At 44.8% G+C, this 15,987-nt stretch overlaps 1 protein-coding gene across 13 annotated transcripts in view; it reads right to left on the minus strand.

The window, feature by feature from the left end:
• PARP10 (poly(ADP-ribose) polymerase family member 10) overlaps positions 1-15,987 on the minus strand; it is an 803,115-nt gene that overhangs the window by 253,061 nt on the left and 534,067 nt on the right. For all 13 annotated transcript variants that reach the window (XM_078686419.1, XM_078686420.1, XM_078686421.1 and 10 more), the window contains one exon: positions 10,229-10,359. In XM_078686419.1, the coding sequence (XP_078542545.1) occupies positions 10,229-10,359 (131 nt within the window). The remainder of the gene's footprint in view (positions 1-10,228; positions 10,360-15,987) is intronic.

Below are 15,987 nucleotides of genomic sequence, written 5' to 3' on the forward strand. Positions count from 1 at the left end.
ACCATGCTAAAGTTCTAAATGTAAAATAAATATCCTGCATTATTGTGGTTTGTTGAGAAATAACAACCTACTTAAATACACAAAGTAGCAAATGGGTGCACTTGCACAGTTAATAGAACAAGCATTGGCATAGCCAATAGGTCTTGCTTTTGGGACCTTATAAGTATTTAGTAATGCAGCACAATATCCTTGGTGCAATAACATCAACTGTTGCATGGCTAAAAATGCATAAGGTCCCAAAGGCGAGACCTATTGGCTATGCCAATGCTTGTTATAAGAGGAAGAAGCTGTGTCTGTACTGATGTTTTTGGATGCGCCTCTATAAAAGGAGCAGCGAAAGGAGCCTTGTGTAGATGGAGACTGTAATGCGCCCACGGATTTTGCAGCCAGTGTCCTTTTTCATTTTGTTCCTAATTTAAAGGTTGATTCAGGATAGTATTTTTCACTTCCTGCTTGAAACCAGAAAGGCGCAACCAGGCATGCCTACATAGTAGGACACCAGTGTTGATTGATCTGGATGCAGTATCTACTGCATCAAGGGCGCATTTAATGGAGGCATTGGTGATCAACTTGCCTTCCTGAATTAGATCATTTGCTTTGGCTTTGTATTGGTCAGGCAAGTGCTGCATGAGGGTCTCAAGTTAGTCGTAGTGAGCCCTATCGTATCTGGCCCACTAATGCATTAGCGATCCTCCAGTGATTAGCTGCCTGGGAGGCAACTTGTTTGCCTGAAGCATCTAGTAACTTTGACTCGGTCTGGAGGTGGAGCATCACCAGAGGTTTGAGAGTTAGCACGCTTTCTGGCATTGGACACTACCAAGGAATCTAATGGGAGTTGTCCTCTAATGTAGGTGGGATCATTAGGGGCGGGTTTATATTTATTATCAATGCGAGGATTGATAATTCTGGTCCTGACTGGGTCTTTGAATACATTAGGAGCATGTTTGATGACACCTTTAAGCATGGGCAGTGTTTGTACTGTCCTTTGTGTCTGTGCAAAAGTGTCCACTAGGAAGTCTTCCTCTGTGGGGTCTGAATGCATTTGGACGCCATGATATTGGGCAGGCCTATCAATAAGCTGACTAAACCCAGTGTTGTCATCAGGGGAAGCCAGCCTAGTGGGATATGCATCTGGATCAGGAAGATCCAGAGGATCTACAGGGACATTGTAGTTGTCCCATGGGTCTGGTGGTATGCGAGTGTCGTCATCAGGATCAGTGAAAGGGTCATTATTTCTTCCTCCAACCCCTATGTCATCATCATCCTGTGGTGCTGGTGAATATGGTTGAAGTATGGGAGACTTTGGAGGAGCGATAGGTTTTGGAGGAAGAACAAAAGAAGAGGGTCTTAAAGGTGAGGTTGCACAGTCTCTTTTCTTCACAGGCACCTCAAGGATGTGTGGGGTGTCCAAATTCCTCTTTTTGTGTGGAACGCTGACAACATGGCCTGTTTAAGGGTCCACACAGAGTTTTTTGCTTCGGATCGATGGGATCGGGCAGAAAAAGTTCTTCCTCTTCGTTGGTAGCTTTCGGCGCCGATTTTCTCGGTTCCGAATGTGGTTTAGTTTTCGGATCTGGAGCCTTAGGAGTTTTTGTGTTTATTTATTTATTTATTTTCGCATTTGTAGAGCGCTCTGTTACCCGGAGGTGTCCTGGCGCTGGCTGCTGGTGCTAAGATGAGTGGGTGCGCTTAGTGGGTGAAAAGCCAGGTTTTGAGCACTCTCCTGAACAGCATCAGGTCCTGGGATTGTCTAAGCCTAAGCGGAAGTTTATTCCAGGCCTCGGCAGCCCCAAGGGAGAAGCTTCTGCCTCCCCAGCGAGCTCTTTTAATTCTGGGGACCGTGACCAGGGCCTGTTCCCCTGATCTCAGTGTTCTTGCCGGTATATACCATCGAAAGAGCAGTTTCATATATCTGGGGCCCATTTCATGTAGGGCTTTAAAAACTATGCATAGTGCCTTAAAAACAATTCGCTTACGGATGGGTAGCCAGTGTAGAGTCACCAAGTCTTGACTGATAGATGCGAATTTGGGGGTGTCAGTGATCAGGCGGGCAGCTGCGTTCTGTAGTAGTTGTAATTTATTAAGGACGCTCTGCTGGGCATTTAGCATCAGGCTGTTACAGTAGTCTAAGCGGGAGAGAGCTAGACCTGTAACAATGGTTTTCCTATGGTCCCTCTCCACATAAGGAAGAATTTTTCTGATAGTTTTAAGCACATAATGCAAAGAGGAGGAAAGTGCGTTAACCTGGGGTTTAAAGGACAAGGAATTGTCCACCAAAATGCCCAGGTTTTTTACTTTGTCCACCGGGGTGGGGAGAGGGCCCATTTCATCTGGCCACCAGCTCGGGGACCAGAAGTTATCCGTGGCTCCGAAGAGCAGTACTTCTGTTTGAGGAATTAAGTTTAAGGCAGTTTTGTGCCATCCAGCATTCCACCTCACGCATGCAGCTTTTAAATCTGTCTGCTGTATCTTCAACATTTCCTGGTAAGAGAGACACCACAATCTGAGTGTCGTCCGCATATGCTGTGAGGTGAAAGTCAAATGAACGTATCACCGGGGCCAGGGATGCGACATAGACATTAAAAAGGGTAGGGCTAAGCGAAGACCCCTGAGGGACTCCACAAGGCAGCACAAACGTGTGGGATTCGTAATCTCCTAGGGCCACCACCTGGGTTCTGCCTTCTAGAAAGGCCTGTAGGATGTTGAGTGCCTTTCCCTGGATTCCACAGGCCCTCAACCGGTCCACCAACCTTTTGTGGTGGACCGTATCGAAGGCCGCGGAAAGATCCAGCAGGATCAGGGCCGCTCTGCCTCCTGCGTCCATCACCTGCCTGATATCCTCCACTGATTTAATCAGGGCAGATTCCGTGCTGTGCTCTGCCCGAAAACCGTGTTGTGAAGGGTCCAGGTGGTCCCCTGTGTTTAAAAAGGCGCTAAGTTGTGAGTTAAGGCTGCCTTCGATGATTTTTGCGGGGAGAGGAAGTCGTGCTATCGGCCGATAATTGTTCAAGTTAGTGATATCTTGGTTGGGTTTTTTTAGTAATGGCAGGATGGATGCTCGCTTCCATATGGAGGGATATTCTCCTTTCTCCAGCATCTGATTAAAAAGTGGGGTAAGTCCCCTTGCAATGGCATCTGGGGCTAGTTTGGCTATGCCAGCGGGACAAGGGTCATGCGGCGAACCTGATTTTATTTTTAAAAGGCGCGTGGCCACTTCCTTTTCCGTGATGGGCTGGAATTGTTGGAGTCTGGCTGAAGGGCCTAAGGTCTTCTGACCCTCCCTCGAGGGGGATGTCATGACTCGACTGTCTAGTGAGAAGAAGATGTTTTCTACCTTTTCTCGAAAGAAGCTAGCTAGGTTTTCACAGAGCGGGAGACTGGGGGGGATTTCTGTGGCTTTAGGATTGGCTAGAAGTGAAACCGTTTGAAATACTTTTTTGGGGGTGTTGCTGGCTTCCTTTATCTGTTTCGTTAGGAAAGCCTTTTTTGCTTGCAGAATACTTTCTCTGTAGCATCTTTGTTCCAAGTTAAGAGTTGGTTTGTCTGCCTCGCTGTAGTTTGTTCGCCAGATTCTCTCCAATTTTTTACACCGTATTTTGTGTTCCCTGATTTGTTCAGTAAACCAGGGAGCTGCTGGAGAGGCCCGGGTGGAATAGGTAGTTTTAGGGGGTGCCAAGAGCGAGCAGGCATGATACAGCCAGGCTGTATAGCCTCTGGCCGCTTCCTCTACATCGTCAGGGGGCGGGGTCCGGGAGTTTGCTAGCATATTTTCCAGCTTGTCCCCTTTAATGTTCTTCCATTTTCTGACCTGTCTCGGGGCATTTTTTGTGTTAGGAGGTTTCATAGGGGTGATGAGGGATATGGTGAATAAAATTGCATAGTGATCCGACCATGATACTGGAAGAACCGATATGATTTTTAGGTTGGGATGATTTGTAAAAATCCCGTCTAGGGTATGTCCTGCTTTGTGTGTAGGGTCAAAAACCTGTTGCGTCATATCAATCCCCCCCAGTAGGTCGATTAACTCCCGGGAGTTTACGTCAGTGTCACATTCTAAGTGAAAGTTAAAATCGCCCAAAAGGGTGAACATTTGTGCAGATACAGCGGCTTCGAGTACCCTATTTAATCCTGTGAAAAATTGGGCTTTCCCACCTGGGGGTCTGTAAATCAGACCGCCACTAAAGGATTGATGATCTGAGAGCGTGAGGTTGAAAAGCAGCGATTCATTAAGGCCCGCGGGACCGGGTTGAAAGGAGCCTCTGATGCCGTTATGATAGATGATCGCTAAGCCACCCCCTCTTCTTTTTTCCCTGTTTTGAGTGTAACACACATAGTCCTGGGGGGTAGCTTTGACTATGTCAGGCCCTGATGCTGCATCAGTCCATGACTCCGTGATAAATGCGATCTTAATGCCCTCCTCTTGGATGGCTTCTGCTATCTCCAGACTATGTTTGACCTTGTTGTGTCCTTTGGCTTCAGTGTTGTGTCCAAAATCTTTTTCGGACCCGAAGGTTTGAGGGGTCTTCGGTTCTGAGGCCTTGTGTGCTATGGATGCCGAGGCCTTTTTGGAGCCCGCGTGAGTAGCATGTGCTCCCGCTTTCGATGCAGCCTGTTTTTGGGGCACTGGCATTGGGCTTTCTCAGTCCCGAGCTGCCGGAAGGATTCTCCTTTGTCTTTGGAGCCGTGCCCGGGGGCCAGACTTCTGAAGTTTTCTTTCGGTTGGGATAAGGACCTTCAGGCGAAGTTTTGACCAGAGCCTTTTGCTTTTCAGGTGGGAGTTGGGGCAGGAGCAGTTGTACTCACTCGTTGACCTGGAGTGAAATGGCCATCTGACTAGGAGTCATCTGCTTCGGATACGATGTCGAGATCCTCCGAATCCTCTGCCTCTGGAACATCAGGGCCTCCATCGAAGATGACCTCTGGTACCAGAGCAGTCTGTTGCGCCATAACTAATCCTAACACCTCTCCTGCACTATGTGATAACCTGGCCACCTTTTTTATGGACAAAATCCGGAAAATCTATAACTCCTTTTCGACCTCATCCCTACCCATTTTCATAGCAGTCCCCGACAGACCCAAACTTTCCGTCATCCCGGCAACTAGTCATGAAAACTTTGACACTATGTAACAAAATGAAATCTGGCTCCCTTGCAGACCCCCTGAAACCTGAACTTTTCAGAGAAGCCGGCGAAACCATACTAGGCCCACTCAGAGACATTATCAACTCCTCTTTTCTCACGGCCAACATTCCCCCCACCTGGAAGCAAGCATGGGTCTCCCCTATTATAAAGAAACCCTCACTTGACCCTAACTTACCTGAAAACTTAAGGCCAATCTCTCTGCTTCCTTGGCCAGCCAAAGTGGCGGAAGCTCATGTTAATTCCACCTTGACCAACTTTCTGGTGTCTAATTCCATTCTAGACAGGTCTCAACATGGCTTCCGGGCCGGGCACAGCACCGAAACCACCCTCCTGAGTGTTACTGAACATCTCCGGACTATACTTGACTCAGGAGGAACGGCAGCACTGATTCTTTTAGATCTCAGTGCTGCCTTTGATACGGTTTCCCACAAGGTGCTGCTGTCCAGACTAGAGGAAGTAGGGGTTGTTGGTCAGGCACTTCACTGGTTCTAGGCCTTCCTGTCAGACAGACCTTTTAGAGTCTCTATCCCACCGTATCTCTCCAAGGAATGTCCCGTTGAACAGGGAGTACCCCAGGGGTCCGCCCTCAGCCCCACCCTGTTCAATGTTTCCTGTTCAATGTTTATGTCCTTCCTCTGGCAGAGGTAGCCAGGAGGCGTGGACTCTCACTGGTGTCCTACGCTGATGACACCCAGCTGGTGGTAGCACTAAAAGACGAGAGCGGCCTGAGTGCGCTGAACTTTAACCAGACTCTCGCAGATATCACCAGCTGGATGTCATCAAACTATCTCCAACTTAATGCCGGCAAGACGGAGGTCTTGCTGCTAGGCAAAGATACTATGGCCTGGGGAAATGACTGGTGGCCCTAAACTATGTTTCAACCACCTGTGCCCAAGAATGTGGTAAAAAACCTAGGAGTATGGGTGGATTCTGCCTTGAACTTTACCCACCATACTAAAAAAGTGGCTGCCACGTTTTGGAATTTTACGAAACCTACGGCCCGTTCTAAAATATTGTGACCATCATACCCGCCAATTGGTGGTACAAGCAGCAATTCTCTCGCGGTTAGACTACGCTAGCTCCTTGCTGTTGGGAACTAACGTAGCCAAGAAAGCCAGATTACAGCGAGTTCAAAATGCTGCCGCAAGAGCTCTGACGGGTCTTCCCCGGCACAAATCTGTCACCTCTACCCTCAAAAGTCTACATTGGCTCCCTGTAGAAAAGAGGATCCATTTTAAAACGTTATGCCCCACCCTGTGCTATGTCCACTCCTCTCATCCTACAATCCTCGACGCACTCTACGGTAGGAGGGAAAGAACCTGGCCACTATTCCCCGCAATAAATTAAGTCGAATGGACGGCCGCTCATTTAGATACCCATCGGCCAAGCTCTGGAATGGACTCCCAGCCCAAATTCGTGAGATGAAGGATCTTTTATCCTTCAGAAAAGCCATTAAAACTCACCTCTTCGGTTAGCTATGTCGTGTTCACTTACAGTTTACATCTTCTGCAATCTCCTTTGGACAAAGGCAGCTAGCGCCGGGACGCCCCTTGGCTGGGGCAGCCGTGTGCTATACAAACTCCTATAACATAACATAAGGTGTTGTTGAGCCCAGCGATCACGGATAGTCTTATTGGACCTGAAGGAGAAGGATGCGCAGGCTAGGCAATTTTTCTCCTTGTGCTCAGGCGAGAGACAGAGGTTGCAGACCTTGTGCTGGTCGCTGTGTGGGAATTTAGCTACACACTGGGGGCATTTCTTTAATGGAGTCCTTCCCATTAGCGGTAGGGACGAATGGCGTCTATAGGGCCAGCGGTTCGTGTCAACAACTGGAATAGAGTTTGAGAGTTAGCTCGGCGAAAGCCACACGAACGAAAACAATACCGTCGAATCTACGATTGTTTGAGCATCGAAAGGTTAGAAATACGGTACCGAAAAGGAACGCTGAAGTTACATCCGAACTCGATGGCGAAAAAAAAAAATCTGAGGATGGAGTCGATGCCCATGCGCACTATCGACCAAGGGAGTAGCCACCTATCTCGTGACTACAAAAGACTTCTTGCAAGACAATAACAAGGTGCAGCTCATATGCCTCGAACATATGTTTTTAAAAATACAGCGACTGTAGAATATTGTACTGTGCACTCTAATCTGGGGAGGTGGCATGTGAACCTACAGTACTACAAGGTGCAAATTAGCATCTATCTCCCTAAGGTGATGGTATACGAGGTACATTTTGTCCGACTTGAGCTTCTTGTTGGGCATGAATATCCAAACAGTAATGCTTAGAGAATGAGTGGATAGAAGACCAAGTAGCAGCCTTAAAGATGTCTGAGTGGGATGTTAAAAAGTCTTACGAGCTGAATATGCCCTGGGCACTGACTGTAGTGTGTGAAACATTGGCACATCAAACTTGAATGCATCTACACATTCCATTTGGCAAAGACCACTTTGGATATTGGATTTTTCAGTTGAGGCTGGTCAAAAGCTACAAAGAGCTGCTTTGTCTTTCTAAAGGATTTTTGTAGTTAATGTAGCACATAAGGGTTCATTTAACATCTGTGTATAGAGCACCTTTTGTGACAGACTGTAGTTGAAGGCAAAAAGCTGGTAAACCAAGAATATGATTGATATGGGAAGGGGAGATAACTTTTGGCAGAAAACAAGGATGTGTTTTCAGGGAAACCCGAACTTTGTGTACTTGGATAAATGGCTTCTCAAATGTTAAAGCTTGTAGTTCACTTACCCTGTGGAGGGAAGCGATTGCAATGAGGAAAGATACTTTCCAGAAAAGGAACTGTATTGGATAAAAGTGCAGCAGCTGAAATAGAAGCCCCATATGTTGTCTCGAAGTAGGGCATTGTTAAGGTTCCATGAACTAACTTGCGGCGTTCGAGGTGAGATAGCCCTTTTGAGGCCTTCCATAAAGGATTTAAAAACTAAAGCTGCTAGGTGTACCTTTATGGAAGATGAGTAATGGAATGACCACTGGAAGAGTTTTTAGCTTGAAGTGCTCAGTATTGGTGCCACCGTCCAGTCTTCCTTGGGGATCCGCTGCCCTTGCTGATGTGGTTGAACAGGTGCAATAGCTCCCTAGTGGAGCAATGCCTGCAGTTCTTCTACACACAGCTGCTGTGGATCTAGGCTGATCTTGTGCGTGCATTAGTGGCAAACTGGGTGATGTGGTGTAAACTTCCAGGCACCAGTCGTGGGTGACTATGAAGAGCATCCACTGGGGAAAGAATAACCTAATAAGTTCTCAAACAGGTGTCGAATGGTTTAGGAGGGCGGTAGGGCACAGGAATTCGGAGATGTGCAATTCCAGCACTGCTTATAGTGAGAACAGTGGAGCTCCAAGAACCATGGTCTAGAGGGCTGGTGAGCCGGGGGTCTACCCCAGAGGGATGCACTCTACACTTGATATAACATCAGCCTACATAGCACCTCTGAGTAAAAGAGCATTCTCGTGAGCACTATGCACAATAAGAAAGACTAGCTACAGTGGGCAGTGTGAGGGTGATAGTAAGGGAATAGAAATGCCAAAGGCCTGGAAGAAATGGCTGGGTTTTCAATTTCTTAATTAATTCCAGAGCAAAGACTATTCATCACAGCACAGTACACATTGATAGATCAGGCAAGATGCACATGTGAGACAAAACTAATGTTTAAAATCTAGCTTTAACTACACTGGCATGATGAACACAGATTCTCTAAAAGCAAAACTAATCGAATGAAAAAGAAAAGGGCAAAATTAGGAAGAATAGATCAACAATCCAGGAAGGGTTAAAAAAAGAATTTTAAATCAGAAAGTGGAGTTTTAGACAAAGGGGTTTGCTCCTAAAACACAGAAAGGCACTGAAACAAAAACCCAAATGAAATACCATGATAAAGAATTGAGAGAAATAGTACAATGCACAAAGAGACCAAGACTGCATACAAAGGGAAAAAAGAGCAAGCGTTCTGTGGGGAGGCCAGAGATCAAAGAGAGAGAGAGACACAGACAGGCACGGACAGACATGAGACGGAGACCGAGCAGACAAGGCCAAGAGAGAAAAAAAAAAAGAGAGAACAGAAGCCAAACCATGCCTGCTAGGAACAAAGCAGCTTCCTGGCTAGGTTCACACTTTACCAATAGTAAAAACAAATACCAAATCTGCAGAATTCCTGAAGTCACGTGATCTAGGCTCTGAAACTGGATATGACCGCATCTGCTCTAAGGGTCACTAATGCCCATTCTGTTGTAAAAGGTAGGATAGTCCTACAGTGGATATTCACTATTGATAATAAAGGGGTTCTGAACTTCACCAAGCCAGAGTCAGGATATCCCTACATAATGCCAAGCCAAGAAACACTGCTTTCCACCTACTAGAGGTAGTACTTGTAACTGAAGCATCCCAAGATTCCTGTTGGCATGCCCAGGATAAGGGACGTCTACTGAAAGGCGCATCTGCACAACTTGGGGACTTGAATACAGAATAAAGCTTCTCTACTCAGGTGCATCGTCCGAGCTCTGGAACTAGAATACAGAATAAGGACTGGTCTAATCTTAGGTGTATCCCCTAGAACATTCAGTGGCCCTGCAGGGAATTTAGCCTTAGCACCTCCTAGTGGGTTACTCTGCAAATCATCCTTGATAACCACATGCAGCTACAAGAAAATACTGAAGGACCTTTCAAGGTGCTGCCTTTTAATCTTCACCTAAATACTGCCCAGTGAATTCTCTCTCTGATCCATAAAATCATCAATAGCGTTATAGCCAATTGATATGCAAACTACAAAATAAAGACCTGAAGCTGCAGTATTCTATGGTATGCAGATTCACTAATATGTCAAATTGTTAAAGACCAAATAGGCAATTTAGAAGTGATGGCATGCTCTACAGCAGCAGGGATGACAAAGGACAGAGTCCATGATGGCATGGGCAATGGCAGCGTGGACGAAACAGACAGAGCAGAGGGAACAAAACACGCAAAGCAGAATGAGATATCATGAGTCCCTGCTAGAAAAGAGGAGTCTTTAGTTTCTTTCTGCATTTCAAGAGTGATGGAGTGGACCCAATACAATGATGCAATTAGTGTATACACTACCTTGATAATCTTGATCTTGCAATGGTAGGCTTCTAGACTGTCGTAAAAAGTCCGAATCACCTTACGAAACTCCTCAGAGGCCTCGTCTACTTTCAACAGCTCCACTTTGTTATCCTTGACTTCAGCTATGCCTGATGGTGAGATCAGAGGAAACAATGGGGTCAGACCAGGAATTTTAACTTCGCCACTGATCGATACTTTTTCATTACCCCAAACTCCCGCCACCCTAAACAAACAGTGTCATCAATGGAATTTTAGACTCTTGACCGCTGCGCCTGATGGAGCAAGGTTTCATTCGATGGGAGACTTGCTCGGATTCAACCCTCTCAAAATAACATAACTTATTAATCAATATGTTTTGTGAATACTAATAATTGCACCACACAATACTTCTAGTATCTAGGGGATGCTGGTCTATGTGCTTTTACTAACAGTAAAGTAAGAGTGTTCTAAAATGGCAGCCGAAAACGTGGGAACCTTTCGGCGCATGCGTCTGCCACATTTATGTGGTGTGACGTATCTTTGCTTTTGGTGGGAATCTCTTGCAGTAGGCACTAGTGCCAAGATGGCTGCTTCATGTTTCACATATTAATGCACATGCTTCTGCTTGAACTGAACTTTGTATGTTATGCTTAACTCTTAATGCTCAAGTTAAAATAAATTAATGGAGTTAGAGTAGAAATAAGTGGTATACAGTGCATTAATTTCTTTCTGTATTCTAACATGTCTATTTTTGACTTTATTAGCTCGTATTTGGGCCTGAAGTGTGTCTGGAAACTCCATTTTGAAACTGCTGTACATGTGCACTCAAACCCGGAGGACCTTGAAGCCCTGGCATTGAAAGACCGCCAAAGTTCATCTTGCCCGCAATGCGCATGGGAATCTCACCCCATGACCTGAGAGAGGAAGATAACTTGCAAATTTGTTATACATTGTATATTAAATGAAATAATATTGCTGGGATGAATAAAAAGTACGGGAAAGTAAATTATGGGTGGGAACATTGATCAACTTTATTGACTGGAAATGGCCTCATACTGGTATGGTGTGATGACCTCTCCTCGCTTTTCTGACCAATCAAATGAAGGGAATACACAAATTTGCAACCCAGAGGAGTGGTACGTTGCCCTGGAAATTGTGTAACTAGGGTAGGTTCAGTTAGTTAGATTGTCCGACTTGTCACAGACCTATCACTGACCCAACGTATGCCGAAGGAGAATCGAGAGCAGAGGGCTGGTCAAGCACTCCGACAGAAGAATTGGGTTTTACTGAGGGAGAAGAATAGATCTACCCAGTCGGGGTCATAGTGTAGTCGCAGAGAGGGGTGTGACGCTTGTGTTGCACGTAGCGGACGTTATTTGTCCTGTCTTGCACCTGTCCTGTCGACACCTGATTAGTCAGGAGCCCTTTCATGTGCCAGCCCATGGTTGGTCCTCGCACCACTAAATATACTCTGTGTGGTATGTCCTTGTACCGTTTCCCTTTCTCACTTTTCCCATGTACCAATGTCTAAAGGTGTTGTCTTAAAGTCTTGCAAAATGTATGCTTTAATAGTTATTTTCTTACTTGCAAAGTCCCCAATTTCACTACTGTAGCACTTGACTCATAAAATATTGCATAGATAAAGTGTTTAAAACTTACCAGAGTCTGTGGTTAATTCCATTTAGGTAAATGATATTCTCTACCTATTATTCTAACTCCCTTGCTCCTTCGATTTATGACTTAGAGCACAAGTAACCAGGATTTGGCAAGTCATGGTGTACAGATATAAGCCCTAAAGGTGAATAAAATTCCTATAGGCAGGAAGTTAAGTTGGATTACCGGTTCAATGTGTCAATGTTTATGGGCCCAGGTGAGTATGGTAAACTGAGCTAGTAATCACGCGCCATCACGCCGAAACAGGACATCAGTTCAAGGCAGCAGCATCACAGTGACAGATTTGTTATATACCACAGTTTTACCATGCCTACACACTGTAAACAAGATACTTGTATTAACAAGTAACTATCTCTGGTGTATTTCATACATACATATGCTTTGAAATGGTCCCTGTCGAGAGACTGGGAATCCTAGTTTAAATACAAAGTAACATATCGGTAACATCGACAGAAGCTTTGCCTGCCATAGTCCATCTATCTCCTAGTATTTCAGCTTATTGTGAGGTGGGCAAGTTCATAAAGGCCAGTCTCAGACTTACAGGCACACACATCTCAAACAAGTAGGGCACCCCAGGGTGGAAGGGCGCACATGCCCAGGGTATGAAATCAGAGCAGGTGGATATCCATCATGGCACAGAACTACATCAATATATTAGAGCTCAGGATGGTGTTTCTATCTCTTCAAGCATTTCAAACAGTAACAAAACATGGCTACCCTAATACGCAACAGCAATATGACAAGAGTATTACATCTGGAAGAAGAGTGAATCTATCCCCCTTATCGTTTTTATTTTCTTTATTGGTGTATATTTGCATAAAGGATACAAGATGACAATGCACAGTATAGTTATATAAAAAGTAGATGAACAGTCTTACCAAATAACAATCCTAGTCAACTTTGTAACCCTACTACCCAAACACACCCCTGAAGCTTCCGTGACCAGTCCTCTCGCAGTCTCACGGATTACACCAATGAACTCAGGTACTTCCGTGTCATAGGCAGAGGGCCAAGGCGCCTATCAAACCCCTCCTATTACTGTCATAAGTTGCCATGCAATGTATAAAGTCAGGCACAGCTTGAATCCGACCAGGGGGCTTCAGCAGTGCCTGTGTCATTGCAATGGCCCCTACAGTTGTAAAAGCTAGCTTGAGGGGAAACCCCAAAAATAAGGACCTCATAGCTGTGTGCATCAACACATTTGGGGTACTCAGCATTCAACTTAAAAAGGGATTCACAATAACTGGCACAAACAGGAATATTAACACTTTTGAAAACCTTTAAGAACACACAAAATATACAGACACCGTGTATCAAAGGTCGAGCAAACATAGTGAGAGCTGGGGCAGGGAAAAAACCTGTCACTTTACAAGTGGGCATTGTGCCACATGTAACACAACGAGAAGGGGGATCTCGTGAACATTGAATGGTCCTGCCCACATAAATCAAATAAGTGTGTGTGTGTCTACACAAACCAGGTTTCTGATGAAAAATCTATTTTGAAAAGCAAATAAACATTTTGCAGAGCGAGGAAAGTCCCTACTTGCCAGATATGGTTTATTATCTTTCAAACAAAGAATTCAGTTGTATTTTAAAGAATTAATAACTTAAACAGAACTTTCACAACCTTTTTTGTTCCTCAAAAAAAGGAAGCAGAGGTAAGCTTGGCAATGTAGTCAGATAGACTGCAAAAATCAGACTGGAAAAGCGACACTGCTCTTAAGGAATTCCAGTATCCCATCAGACTGTCAATAACCGTTAGATCTGTTCATTATCATGGAAAAGATAGGATGCTGCACAGAATGTCATATCAGCACATGGTTCATTCCTCCGAAGAGAAGAGATGGAGGCTTAAATTTACTCCCCTGGAGAATTAAGATTATAGGTAAGGTTTCCTTCTCTTTCAGTAAATTCGCATTGCTAGTCCTAGCACTTAATATAATCCACACCCATCCCACATCAAGAAAGAAGAAGAAAACAAACGTCTATGTGCTCTGCTCAAAAAGGTTTCTTGGGGAAGCTTGGCCTTCCTGGGTGTATGACTCAAGGCATTAGTTCCTTGTAACCTCCAAGTGGAAGCTTTTTATATTTCTCAAATGGAGATATTTTGTAGCAGCTTTACCTTTGTAGAGTCAACTTTGGGTCAACCAATTCGAGTTTTATCAGGTAACTTAAGACTTATATGTGAGGTACTATTCACCTAGAAGGAAAAGGTTACTTACCATTAGACATCTATTATTGGCATGTAGAGCTGTAGATTCACATGCTTTGTATACTGCCATCTAGTTGAGAGTCCGGATGTTTGCAAGTTGTTTTTGTTCGAAGAAGTCTTCAAGTCACGAGGTAGGGGACTTCTCCTTTCGGTGATAGTCTAACAATGGAGTAGATGCCCATGTGCACTGTTTCCCGTTAGAGGGCGAGTACATAGTTAGTAGGATAGATTAGAGACATCAATATGTATGTATGTAATAAATGATTAAGTAATTAAGTGCAACAGGTACCCGGCGAGGCGGGTGGGCGCATGTGAATCTAAAGCTCTACACGCCAAGAACAGGAACCATCCCAGACATCCTCAAAGCTTGTCAAGTATCCCCCATCCTAAAGAAAGTATCAACAGACCCATCAGACCTGAGCAACTATTGCCCAATATCCAACATCTCGACCCTGGCCAAACTACTAAAAAAATGTGTCCACATGCAGCTTAGACCACTTTAACCTACTCGACCAATTCCAATCAGGCTTCCGCTCAGGGCATAGTACCGAATCTGCCATGACCCACATAATAGAGGATGCATTACAAATACTGGTTCAAAACAAGGCATGCATGCTAATCTTACTTGACTTATCCTCAGCCTTCGACACAGTGAAACACGGCAACCTACTTGACCGCCTACTTTACCTCCCGAAGCATAGAATGGGACTATCGGGAACAGTGTCAAACTGGTTTACCTCCTTCCTCCAAAACAGATCTCAAAGATTCAAGGTCAACCAATCCTTATCTAACCCCACCCCAGTCACTTTGGGAGTACCCCAGGGATCTTCCCTCTCCCAAACTCTGTTCAATTTGTTTATGAAACAACTCACTGAGCTTCTCAACTCCGCAAATATCCAATATCACATGTACGCTGACGACACATAACTTTACATTAAGATCCAGTCTCATGAAGACATCAAGGCCCTCTACTCAACGCTCCAAAAGACACAGACCTGGCTGGCTAGGAACCATTTAACACTAAACACACTAAAGACCAAATTCCTCTTAATCGCTCCCCCAACCAAACAACTGCACTCGATGGTCAACCTCATCATCGATTCTGCTAAATCCCTAGGAATAACCCTGGATAATAAGCTAAATATGCAGAAGCACATTAGTGCTGCAACTAAAGGAACACATTTTCAGATAAACATCCTGAGAAAATTGAAACCCTTTACACCCGTAAACGACTTTAAAAAGGCAGTTCAAACTCAAGTAATTCCCAGAGTCGACTATGGGAGTGTCGCTCTCTGGCCTTCCCAAATCGACTACCACTCCGCTAAGAGCCTCAATCAATACAGTCGCCAGACTCATCACTGGCACCAAAAAAACTGTCACATCTCTCCTGACCTTTATGCCTACAACTGGTTACCTTTTGAGGCTAGAATCCATTTAAAAATCGCCTGTATGACACATAAGGCATTATATCACAAACCCCTGAGTTACCTAGCTGAGAAACTAGTGCTATCGGGTGGTAACAGAGCTACCAGGAGCTCTGATAATCTTCTACTTAAGCCTCAACGTTTCTCCAAGAAGAAAACCATCGTACCTTCAAAGGAATGGCTCCCAGGATTTGCAATGCCTCACCCCCAGAAACTAGACTTAACTCTTTCCACTGCCTTTTTCAAATAAGAAATGAAATCAATTCCCATGTCCAAATTTAATTGAACTTTTCTTGTACACACTTGTAGATATGTGCTCATTTCTAATAGTTACCAGTACTGTTGCCACAGAAGTCTGTATATGTATATGCCATTCACCCATATTTTCCCTTTAAAGCGCTCGGATACCCGCAAGAGTCGTTTTCGCCCTATACAAAATCGGCAAAATAAATAAATTAAATACTGGT

Source organism: Lissotriton helveticus, chromosome 4_1 (assembly GCF_964261635.1).
Source record: "Lissotriton helveticus chromosome 4_1, aLisHel1.1, whole genome shotgun sequence".
Taxonomy (NCBI): Eukaryota; Metazoa; Chordata; class Amphibia; order Caudata; family Salamandridae; genus Lissotriton; species Lissotriton helveticus.